This window comes from Oncorhynchus kisutch, unplaced genomic scaffold, assembly GCF_002021735.2.
Source record: "Oncorhynchus kisutch isolate 150728-3 unplaced genomic scaffold, Okis_V2 Okis07a-Okis12b_hom, whole genome shotgun sequence".
NCBI classification, from domain to species: Eukaryota; Metazoa; Chordata; class Actinopteri; order Salmoniformes; family Salmonidae; genus Oncorhynchus; species Oncorhynchus kisutch.
The window spans coordinates 13,621,247-13,633,746 of record NW_022261984.1 but is presented as its reverse complement, the minus strand read 5'-3'; the positions used below and the strand labels follow the sequence as shown (position 1 = coordinate 13,633,746).

Genomic DNA, 12,500 nt, shown 5'->3' with positions numbered 1-12,500 from the left:
ATGTGTGCGTGTGTGACCAGGTTAATGTGTGTGTGTGAGTGACCAGGTTAGTGTGTGTGTGTGTGTGTGTGTGTGAGACCAGGTTAATGTGTGTGTTACCAGGTTAATGTGTGACTCCTTACCTGAATCCCAGTCCTGTCTCCTGTGGAGTACGATGTCCTGGATGCTGCTGGCTCCAAGATGGCCGCCCTGACCCCAGAGGAACTACAGAACCTAACAGATGAAGGGTCAGACTACAACACTACTGCTGTTATTGTTGTTGTTGTTGTTGACGTTGTTGTTGTGGTGACCCCAGAGGAACTACAGAACCTAACAGATGAAGGGTCAGACTACAACACTACTGCTGTTATTGTGTTGTTGACGTTGTTGTGGTGTTGACGTTGTTGTGGTGTTGACGTTGTTGTGGTGTTGACGCTGTTATTGTGTTGTTGTGGTGTTGTTGACGTTGTGGTGTTGTTGACGTTGTTGACATTGTATTGACGTTGTTATTCCAGGTGTCAGAGCGTGGTGAGTCAGTTGGAGAGCCTGCCCAGAGAGGGCGTGGCCAGAGAGAGACATGCTCGCTGTGCCTTCTACCTCCTCCTGCTGCTCAAACTGGCCCGGCAGAAAAACATGACTCGCAAGTGTGAGTGCCACGCCGTGTGTGTGTGTGTGTGTGTGTGTGTGTGTGTGTGTGTGTGTGCGTGCGTACGAGAAGGAAGTGTTGACTTTTTTAAAAGTAATCCTCGTTTGAGCCTGCACCTGTAGTGTTCACCGAACATAACCTCTAATCTCTCGTATCATTAAGGGTTGTGTTAATGTTGTTTTCAAGTCAGGAGGAGGGCTGCCCTCGTACCATTAAGGGTTGTGTTAATGTTGTTTTCTAGTCAGGAGAAGGGCTGCCCTCGTACCATTAAGGGTTGTGTTAATGTTGTTTTCTAGTCAGGAGGAGGGCTGCCCTCGTACCATTAAGGGTTGTGTTAATGTTGTTTTCTAGTCAGGAGGAGGGCTGCCCTCGTACCATTAAGGGTTGTGTTAATGTTGTTTTCTAGTCAGGAGAAGGGCTGCCCTCGTATCATTAAGGGTTGTGTTAATGTTGTTTTCTAGTCAGGAGGAGGGCTGCCCTCGTATCATTAAGGGTTGTGTTAATGTCTTCTAGTCAGGAGGAGGGCTGCCCTCGTATCATTAAGGGTTGTGTTAATGTTGTTTTCTAGTCAGGAGGAGGGCTGCCCTCGTATCATTAAGGGTTGTGTTAATGTTGTTTTCTAGTCAGGAGGAGGGCTGCCCTCGTACCATTAAGGGTTGTGTTAATGTCTTCTAGTCAGGAGGAGGGCTGCCCTCGTATCATTAAGGGTTGTGTTAATGTTTTCTAGTCAGGAGGAGGGCTGTCCTCATCATTAAGGGTTGTGTTAATGTTGTTTTCTAGTCAGGAGGAGGGCTGCCCTCGTATCATTAAGGGTTGTGTTAATGTTGTTTTCTAGTCAGGAGGAGGGCTGCCCTCGTATCATTAAGGGTTGTGTTAATGTCTTCTAGTCAGGAGGAGGGCTGCCCTCGTACCATTAAGGGTTGTGTTAATGTTGTTTTCTAGTCAGGAGGAGGGCTGTCCTCATCATTAAGGGTTGTGTTAATGTTGTTTTCTAGTCAGGAGGAGGGCTGCCCTCGTATCATTAAGGGTTGTGTTAATGTCTTCTAGTCAGGAGGAGGGCTGCCCTCGTATCATTAAGGGTTGTGTTAATGTTTTCTAGTCAGGAGGAGGGCTGCCCTCGTATCATTAAGGGTTGTGTTAATGTTTTCTAGTCAGGAGGAGGGCTGCCCTCGTATCATTAAGGGTTGTGTTAATGTTTTCTAGTCAGGAGGAGGGCTGCCCTCGTATCATTAAGGGTTGTGTTAATGTTTTCTAGTCAGGAGGAGGGCTGCCCTCGTATCATTAAGGGTTGTGTTAATGTCTTCTAGTCAGGAGGAGGGCTGCCCTCGTATCATTAAGGGTTGTGTTTATGTTTTCTAGTCGGGCAGGAGGACGGCTGCCCTCGTATCATCCACATCAAGCTGATGAGGACCTTCACCGTGGAGACCTTCAATAACGGCAGGTAGCTGTCCACTCGCTGGCACCCTACATAGTGCACTAGACCCGGGCCCAATTATCGTCTGCTTTTCAAATAGCACCCTACATAGTGCACTAGATAGGGAATAGGGCTCTCCATAGTGCACTAGATGGGGAATAGGGCTCTCCATAGTGCATTAGATAGGGAATAGAGCCCTCCATAGTGCACTAGAAAGGGAATAGAGCTCTCCATAGTGCACTAGATAGGGAATAGGGCTCTCCATAGTGCACTAGATAGGGAATAGGGCTCTCCATAGTGCACTAGAAAGGGAATAGAGCTCTCCATAGTGCACTAGATAGGGAATAGGGCTCTCCATAGTGCACTAGATAGGGAATAGGGCTCTCCATAGTGCACTAGATAGGGAATAGAGCTCTCCATAGTGCACTAGATAGGGAATAGAGCTCTCCATAGTGCACTAGATAGGGAATAGAGCTATCCATAGTGCACTAGATAGGGAATAGAGCTATCCATAGTGCACTAGATAGGGAATAGGGCTATCCATAGTGCACTAGATAGGGAATAGGGCTCTCCATAGTGCACTAGATAGGGAATAGAGCTCTCCATAGTGCACTAGATAGGGAATAGAGCTCTCCATAGTGCACTAGATAGGGAATAGAGCTCTCCATAGTGCACTAGATAGGGAATAGAGCTCTCCATAGTGCACTAGATGGGGAATAGAGCTCTCCATAGTGCACTAGATGGGGAATAGAGCTCTCCATAGTGCACTAGATAGGGAATAGAGCTCTCCATAGTGCACTAGATAGGGAATAGAGCTCTCCATAGTGCACTAGATAGGGAATAGAGCTCTCCATAGTGCACTAGATAGGGAATAGAGCTCTCCATAGTGCACTAGATAGGGAATAGAGCTCTCCATAGTGCACTAGATAGGGAATAGAGCTCTCCATAGTGCACTAGATAGGGAATAGAGCTCTCCATAGTGCACTAGATAGGGAATAGGGCTCTCCATAGTGCACTAGATAGGGAATAGGGCTCTCCATAGTGCACTAGATAGGGAATAGAGCTCTCCATAGTGCACTAGATAGGGAAAAGAGCTCTCCATAGTGCACTAGATAGGGAATAGAGCTCTCCATAGTGCACTAGATAGGGAATAGAGCTCTCCATAGTGCACTAGATAGGGAATAGGGCTCTCCATAGTGCACTAGATAGGGAATAGGGCTCTCCATAGTGCACTAGATAGGGAATAGAGCTCTCCATAGTGCACTAGATAGGGAATAGAGCTCTCCATAGTGCACTAGATAGGGAATAGGGCTCTCCATAGTGCACTAGATAGGGAATAGGGCTCTCCATAGTGCACTAGATAGGGAATAGGGCTCTCCATAGTGCACTAGATAGGGAATAGGGCTCTCCATAGTGCACTAGATAGGGAATAGGGCTCTCCATAGTGCACTAGATAGGGAATAGGGCTCTCCATAGTGCACTAGATAGGGAATAGGGCTCTCCATAGTGCACTAGATAGGGAATAGGGCTCTCCATAGTGCACTAGATAGGGAATAGAGCTCTCCTCTCCTTCCTCTGAGGTAAAAAACAGATTTAGTTCAATTCAGTAGTTTCATTGGTATTAATGTCTAGGGTGCAGAATGTTACTGGTGTGTGTGTGTCTCTAGGGTGCAGAATGTTACTGGTGTGTGTGTGTGTGTGTGTCTCTAGGGTGCAGAATGTTACTGGTGTGTGTGTGTGTGTGTGTGTCTCTAGGGTGCAGAATGTTACTGGTGTGTGTGTGTCTCTAGGGTGCAGAATGTTACTGGTGTGTGTGTGTGTGTGTGTCTCTCTAGGGTGCAGAATGTTACTGGTGTGTGTGTGTGTGTGTGTCTCTCTAGGGTGCAGAATGTTACTAATGTGTGTGTGTGTCTCTAGGGTGCAGAATGTTACTAATGTGTGTGTGTGTCTCTAGGGTGCAGAATGTTACTAATGTGTGTGTGGTGTGTGTGTGTCTCTAGGGTGCAGAATGTTACTAATGTGTGTGTGTGTCTCTAGGGTGCAGAATGTTACTAATGTGTGTGTGTCTCTAGGGTGCAGAATGTTACTAGTGTGTGTGTGTGTGTGTGTGTGTGTGTCTCTAGGGTGCAGAATGTTACTAGTGTGTGTGTGTGTCTCTCTAGGGTTCAGAATGTTACTAATGTGTGTGTGTGTCTCTAGGGTGCAGAATGTTACTGGTGTGTGTGTGTGTGTGTGTGTCTCTCTAGGGTGCAGAATGTTACTAATGTGTGTGTGGTGTGTGTGTGTCTCTAGGGTGCAGAATGTTACTAATGTGTGTGTGTGTCTCTAGGGTGCAGAATGTTACTAATGTGTGTGTGTCTCTAGGGTGCAGAATGTTACTAGTGTGTGTGTGTGTGTGTGTGTGTGTGTCTCTAGGGTGCAGAATGTTACTAGTGTGTGTGTGTGTCTCTCTAGGGTTCAGAATGTTACTAATGTGTGTGTGTGTCTCTAGGGTGCAGAATGTTACTGGTGTGTGTGTGTGTGTGTGTGTCTCTAGGGTGCAGAATGTTACTAGTGTGTGTGTGTGTGTGTGTCTCTAGGGTGCAGAATGTTACTAGTGTGTGTGTGTGTCTCTCTAGGGTGCAGAATGTTACGTGTGTGTGTGTGTCTCTAGGGTGCAGAATGTTACGTGTGTGTGTGTGTCTAGGGTGCAGAATGTTACTAATGTGTGGTGTGTGTGTGTGTCTAGGGTGCAGAATGTTACTAATGTGTGGTGTGTGTGTGTGTCTCTAGGGTGCAGAATGTTACTAATGTGTGGTGTGTGTGTGTCTCTAGGGTGCAGAATGTTACTAATGTGTGGTGTGTGTGTGTCTCTAGGGTGCATTACGTGGTGTCCACGTCGATGCGCGTGAAGGTGGCAGCGTACTGCCTGGCCCTGCTGCTCCACATGGGAGACATGACCGCTGACCTCACCCTGTTACACAGAGACCTGGGGGTCACAGAGAAACGGTGAGAGACCTGGGGGGGTCACAGAGACCTGGGGGGGTGGGTGGGTGGGGTCACAGAGACCTGGGGGGGTGGGTGGGGGGGGTCACAGAGACCTGGGGGGGGTCACAGAGACCTGGGGGTCACAGAGAAACGGTGAGAGACCTGGGGGGGGTCACAGAGACCTGGGGGTCACAGAGAAACGGTGAGAGACCTGGGGGGGTTCACAGAGACCTGGGGGGGTGGGTGGGGGGTCACAGAGAAACGGTGAGAGACGTGGGGGGGGGGGGGTCACAGAACAGGAGAGCGAGAGAGACACCACTTTTTTTTAAATTAGGTGCCGAAATTGTTGCAACCCCTATTACCAGCCTGTTCAACCTCTTTCGTATCGTCTGAGATTCCCAAAGGTTGGAAAGCTGCCGCGGTCATCCCCCTCTTCAAAGGGGGAGACACCCTGGACCCAAACTGTTACAGACCTATATTTACCCTGCCTTTCTAAGGTCTTCGAAAGCCAAGTTAACAAACAGATTACCGACCATTTTGAATACCTGGGTGTCTGGTTAGACTGTAAACTCTCCTTCCAGACTCACATTAAGCATCTCCAATCCAAAATTAAATCTAGAATTGGCTTCCTATATCGCAACAAAGCCTCCTTCACTCATGCTGCCAAACATACCCTCGTAAATCTGACCATTTTACCAATCCTCGACTTCTGTGATGTCATTTACAAAATAGCCTCCAATACCCTACTCAACAAATTGGATGCAGTCTATCACAGTGCAATCCGTTTGTCACCAAAGACCCACCATTGCGACCTGTACGCTCTCGTTGGTTGGCCCTCCCTTCATACTCATCGCCAAACCCTCTGGCTCCAGGTTATCTACAAGTCTCTGCTAGGTAAAGCCCCGCCTTATCTCAGCTCACTGGTCACCATAGCAGCACCCACTCGTAGCACGCGCTCCAGCAGGTATATCTCACTGGTTACCATAGCAGCACCCACTCGTAGCACGCGCTCAAACAGGTATATCTCACTGGTTACCATAGCAGCACCCACTCGTAGCACGCGCTCAAACAGGTATATCTCACTGGTTACCATAGCAGCACCCACTCGTAGCACGCGCTCAAACAGGTATATCTCACTGGTTACCATAGCAGCACCCACTCGTAGCACGCGCTCAAACAGGTATATCTCACTGGTTACCATAGCAGCACCCACCCGTAGCACGCGCTCAAACAGGTATATCTCACTGGTTACCATAGCAGCACCCACTCGTAGCATGCGCTCAAACAGGTATATCTCACTGGTTACCATAGCAGCACCCACCCGTAGCACGCGCTCCGGCAGGTATATCTCACTGGTTACCATAGCAGCACCCACCCGTAGCACGCGCTCCGGCAGGTATATCTCACTGGTCACCATAGCAGCACCCACTCGTAGCACGCGCTCAAACAGGTATATCTCACTGGTTACCATAGCAGCACCCACTCGTAGCACGCGCTCAAACAGGTATATCTCACTGGTTACCATAGCAGCACCCACTCGTAGCACGCGCTCAAACAGGTATATCTCACTGGTCACTCCCCAAATCCAATTCCTCCTTTGTTCGCCTCTCCTTCCAGTTCTCTGCTGCCGCTGACTGGAACAAACTGCAAAAATCACTGAAGCTGGAGACTCACATCTCCCTCACTAGCTTTAAGCACCAGCTGTCAGAGCAGCTCACAGATCACTGCACCTGTACATAGCCCATCTATAAATAGCCCATCTATCTACCTCATCCCCATATTGTATTTATTTATTTATTCATCTTGCATCTTTGCACCCCAGTATCTCTACCTGCACATCCATCCTCTGCCGATCTACCATTCCAGTGTTTAATTGCTATATTGTAATTACTTCGCCTCCATGGCCTATTTATTTCCTTATCTTAACCTCATTTCCACTCACTGTACATAGACTTATTGTTTTCTTTTCTTCTACTGTATTATTGACTGTGTTTGTTTACTCCATGTGTAACTCTGTTGTTGTTGTTTACTCCATGTGTAACTCTGTTGTTGTTTACTCCATGTGTAACTCTGTGTTGTTGTTTATTCCATGTGTAACTCTGTGTTGTTGTTTACTCCATGTGTAACTCTGTGTTGTTGTTTACTCCATGTGTAACTCTGTGTTGTTGTTTACTCCATGTGTAACTCTGTGTTGTTGTTTACTCCATGTGTAACTCTGTTGTTGTTTATTCCATGTGTAACTCTGTTGTTGTTGTTTACTCCATGTGTAACTCTGTTGTTGTTTACTCCATGTGTAACTCTGTTGTTTACTCCATGTGTAACTCTGTGTTGTTTACTCCATGTGTAACTCTGTTGTTGTTGTTTACTCCATGTGTAACTCTGTTGTTGTTTACTCCATGTGTAACTCTGTTGTTTACTCCATGTGTAACTCTGTGTTGTTTACTCCATGTGTAACTCTGTGTTGTTTACTCCATGTGTAACTCTGTTGTTGTTGTTGTTTACTCCATGTGTAACTCTGTTGTTGTTTACTCCATGTGTAACTCTGTGTTGTTGTTTACTCCATGTGTAACTCTGTGTTGTTGTTTACTCCATGTGTAACTCTGTTGTTGTTGTTTACTCCATGTGTAACTCTGTGTTGTTGTTTACTCCATGTGTAACTCTGTGTTGTTGTTTACTCCATGTGTAACTCTGTGTTGTTGTTTACTCCATGTGTAACTCTGTGTTGTTGTTTATTCCATGTGTAACTCTGTTGTTGTTGTTTATTCCATGTGTAACTCTGTTGTTGTTGTTTACTCCATGTGTAACTCTGTTGTTGTTGTTTACTCCATGTGTAACTCTGTTGTTGTTGTTTACTCCATGTGTAACTCTGTTGTTGTTTACTCCATGTGTAACTCTGTGTTGTTGTTTACTCCATGTGTAACTCTGTGTTGTTGTTTATTCCATGTGTAACTCTGTGTTGTTGTTTACTCCATGTGTAACTCTGTGTTGTTGTTTACTCCATGTGTAACTCTGTGTTGTTTACTCCATGTGTAACTCTGTGTTGTTTACTCCATGTGTAACTCTGTTGTTGTTGTTTATTCCATGTGTAACTCTGTTGTTGTTGTTTACTCCATGTGTAACTCTGTTGTTGTTTACTCCATGTGTAACTCTGTTGTTGTTTACTCCATGTGTAACTCTGTGTTGTTGTTTACTCCATGTGTAACTCTGTTGTTGTTGTTTATTCCATGTGTAACTCTGTTGTTGTTTACTCCATGTGTAACTCTGTGTTGTTGTTTACTCCATGTGTAACTCTGTTGTTGTTGTTTATTCCATGTGTAACTCTGTGTTGTTGTTTACTCCATGTGTAACTCTGTTGTTGTTGTTTACTCCATGTGTAACTCTGTTGTTTATTCCATGTGTAACTCTGTGTTGTTGTTTACTCCATGTGTAACTCTGTGTTGTTTACTCCATGTGTAACTCTGTTGTTGTTGTTTATTCCATGTGTAACTCTGTTGTTGTTTACTCCATGTGTAACTCTGTTGTTGTTTACTCCATGTGTAACTCTGTGTTGTTGTTTACTCCATGTGTAACTCTGTTGTTGTTGTTTATTCCATGTGTAACTCTGTTGTTGTTGTTTACTCCATGTGTAACTCTGTTGTTGTTGTTTACTCCATGTGTAACTCTGTTGTTGTTGTTTACTCCATGTGTAACTCTGTTGTTGTTTACTCCATGTGTAACTCTGTGTTGTTTACTCCATGTGTAACTCTGTTGTTGTTGTTTACTCCATGTGTAACTCTGTTGTTGTTGTTTACTCCATGTGTAACTCTGTGTTGTTGTTTACTCCATGTGTAACTCTGTGTTGTTGTTTACTCCATGTGTAACTCTGTGTTGTTGTTTACTCCATGTGTAACTCTGTGTTGTTGTTTACTCCATGTGTAACTCTGTGTTGTTGTTTACTCCATGTGTAACTCTGTGTTGTTTATTCCATGTGTAACTCTGTTGTTGTTGTTTACTCCATGTGTAACTCTGTTGTTGTTGTTTACTCCATGTGTAACTCTGTTGTTGTTGTTTACTCCATGTGTAACTCTGTTGTTGTTGTTTACTCCATGTGTAACTCTGTTGTTGTTTACTCCATGTGTAACTCTGTTGTTGTTGTTTACTCCATGTGTAACTCTGTTGTTGTTTACTCCATGTGTAACTCTGTGTTGTTGTTTATTCCATGTGTAACTCTGTTGTTGTTGTTTACTCCATGTGTAACTCTGTTGTTGTTGTTTACTCCATGTGTAACTCTGTGTTGTTGTTTACTCCATGTGTAACTCTGTTATTGTTTACTCCATGTGTAACTCTGTGTTGTTGTTTATTCCATGTGTAACTCTGTTGTTGTTTATTCCATGTGTAACTCTGTTGTTGTTGTTTACTCCATGTTTAACTCTGTGTTGTTGTTTGTGTCGAACTGCTATGCTTTATCTTGGCCAGGTCACAGTTGTAAATGAGAACTTGTTCTCAACTAGTCTACCTGGTTAAATAAAGGTGTTCTCAACTAGTCTACCTGGTTAAATAAAGGTGTTCTCAACTAGCCTACCTGGTTAAATAAAGGTGTTCTCAACTAGCCTACCTGGTTAAATAAAGGTGTTCTCAACTAGTCTACCTGGTTAAATAAAGGTGTTCTCAACTAGTCTACCTGGTTAAATAAAGGTGTTCTCAACTAGTCTACCTGGTTAAATAAAGGTGAAATAATTAATAAAAAACACAAAAGCAACAGCGTTACTGAGATTGTGTGTGTGTGTGTGTGTGTGTGTGTGTGTGTAGGATGGTGGAGGTGGCCAAGTCGATGGGGCTGACCCTGTCCAGACACGGCTGTGTGACTGGGGACGACGGCGGTCCGACGGCCGAAAACAGACTGGCGTCTCTGCGGCTGCCCCTCGTCAAATACCAAACGTTCACGGAGATACGCAAACGCAAAAAAATGCATTAGAGGAAGACGAGGGGAAACGCTTCCAAAACACACCGACAGCGTCCCATTTGAGCAAAATAGTACGCAGCGTCGTCTGGTTATGTCTGCAATCGAAGTTCAACGTTTCTGCCAAGCCGTCTGCAGCAGACAGTCTGATACATCCAACGTGACGCTCTACCCAGAATGCACTGCCTCTGAAACGCAACGCCGCAAGGATAACGCAGCGTTGTTTACTGGAGATGAATGTACTTCTGGGTGTACCAACATGTAATGATGCTGTCGGTGTGATTGAAGTGGAAGGAGGAAGAGGAGAGGGTAAATATTCCTAGAGAGGGGAGGTGAGGAAGACTGGGGTAAGGAGGAAGAGGAGAGGAGAGGAAGACATGGGGTAAAGAGGAAGAGGAGAGGAAGACAGGGGATAAGGAGGAAGGGGAGAGGGTAAATATTCCTAGAGAGGGGAGGTGAGGAAGACTGGGGTAAAGAGGAAGAGGAGAGGAAGATGGGGGATAAGGAGGAAGGGGAGAGGGTAAATATTCCTAGAGGGAAAGAGGGTTAGATAAAGATGGATACTAGAAACCCTCCTCACAAAGTATTCTGTAAACCAATAAAACATTTTAATGTAATAAACTAAGTTCAGGTTGTGTGTGAGTTCATACCGCTCTGTCAGAACATCACCCGTCTGGAAGAACTGAGGAAGTGACTCGTGTGATTCTTGAAAACATTTAGAAAGCACTGTAAAAACAGACACTAGTGAACATTTCAGTGAGGAAACAGGATTTTTTTTGAGAAACGTGAATATTGTCGTCATTGTTAAGGCCAGGAGTTATTCCTAGTCAGGTTAAACTCCAATCCCTAACCACTGATACACCAGTCACATGATACTGTCACATGATACCACACCAGTCACATGATACTGTCACATGATACCACACCAGTCACATGATACTGTCATGATACCACACCAGTCACATGATACTGTCATGATACCACACCAGTCACATGATACTGTCACATGATGCCACACCAGTCACATGATACTGTCATGTTACCACACCAGTCACATGATACTGTCCATGATGCCACACCAGTCACATGATACTGTCATGATGCCACACCAGTCACATGATACTGTCATGATACCACACCAGTCACAAGATGCTGTCATGATACCACACCAGTCACATGATACTGTCATGATACCACACCAGTCACATGATACTGTCATGATACCACACCAGTCACATGATACTGTCATGATACCACACCAGTCACATGATACCACACCAGTCACATGATACTGTCATGATACCACACCAGTCACATGATACTGTCATGATACCACACCAGTCACATGATACTGTCATGATACCACACCAGTCACAAGATACTGTCATGATACCACACCAGTCACATGATACCACACCAGTCACACGATACTGTCATGATACCACACCAGTCACATGATACCACAAGCTCCTCCAGTAGTGGGGATCTCACAGCTCAATGACACTTCTAGAACCCCCTGTGGAGGACAATGTTCTAGAACCCCCTGGGGAGGACAACGTTCTAGAACCCCCTGGGGAGGACAACGTTCTAGAACCCCCTGGGGACGACAACGTTCTAGAACCCCCTGGGGAGTACAACGTTCTAGAACCCCCTGGGGAGTACAACGTTCTAGAACCCCCTGGGGAGTACAACGTTCTAGAACCCACTGGGGAGGACAACGTTCTAGAACCTCCAGGATAGGCAAGTCTGTGTCCAGCCAGCCATTCCACAACATCTGCTGAGTTCAAGTGTTCCTAGATCAACATGTCAGAGGAAATGTTCTAAGAAAACAGAATGTCTCGAGACAGGAGAGGTTGAACTCTTGACTCCTGGTGAGGAGGTCATCCAATCCGTGTTCAGGGCTGCGTTGCTAGGCGGGCTGGTTGCTAGGGCCTCAGAGGATGGTGCAGAAGACGCTGCCGTTGTTATGGCAACCGCTCTCGACGGTGGCGGTGATCCTGGTAGTCATGGAGATGGCAAAGTGGGAGGGGTGACAGGAGGAGGAGGGGGGGAGGGATGAGGGACGGTCAGAGAGGGGGCGGGGGGGAGGGTTCTCCAAAACCCAGGGAGGGGCAGAGGAACATGTCCTGGCAGGAGAGAGCAGAGATGGGGGGGGAGTGGTGGAGGATGGAGAGGGGAGGGGAAGAGGAGAGGAAACGGGATGAGGGAAGAGGAGAGAAGGGATGAGGGAAGGAGAAAGGATGAGGAGAGAGGAGAGGTAAAATGTTTTAACCCATGAAATAGCTAGAAGGAAGTGTCCATACTTGGCGAGTAGCATTGAAAGTCGGTTGCTAAGCTACCTGTTGCTATGTTTCAGCACGCTGTTGTTGCGCAGCGCGCTGCCGACGTTGCCGGGGTCGCGGTGTAGCGGGGGTTTGACGTTGCCGGGTTGACCCTGGAACACCAGGTTGTCGTGGACTACGGCCTTTGCCGGCCCCAGCACGGCGATGCCACACCCCTGCACCGGCTGGACTCGATTACGCAACACCTACACACACACACACACACACAGTATT

General features: G+C 46.1%; 2 protein-coding genes across 3 annotated transcripts in view; one reads left to right on the top strand and one right to left on the bottom strand.

Annotated features, from left to right (window-relative positions):
- Positions 1–10,570, top strand: part of LOC116360192 (DNA-directed RNA polymerase I subunit RPA49) — a 27,641-nt gene extending 17,071 nt beyond the window's left edge. The window contains exons 8-12 of the mRNA XM_031815055.1: positions 134–227; positions 495–625; positions 1,985–2,066; positions 4,896–5,027; positions 9,795–10,570. Coding sequence (XP_031670915.1) covers positions 134–227; positions 495–625; positions 1,985–2,066; positions 4,896–5,027; positions 9,795–9,960 — 605 coding nt within the window. The 3' untranslated portion in view covers positions 9,961–10,570. The remainder of the gene's footprint in view (positions 1–133; positions 228–494; positions 626–1,984; positions 2,067–4,895; positions 5,028–9,794) is intronic.
- Positions 10,532–12,500, bottom strand: part of LOC109886670 (F-box only protein 10) — a 23,437-nt gene continuing 21,468 nt past the window's right edge. For both annotated transcript variants that reach the window (XM_031815051.1, XM_031815052.1), the window contains exons 12-13: positions 12,285–12,472; positions 10,532–12,071 (exon numbers count right to left, since the gene is read on the bottom strand). In XM_031815051.1, the coding sequence (XP_031670911.1) occupies positions 11,879–12,071; positions 12,285–12,472 (381 nt within the window). In that variant the 3' untranslated portion in view covers positions 10,532–11,878. The remainder of the gene's footprint in view (positions 12,072–12,284; positions 12,473–12,500) is intronic.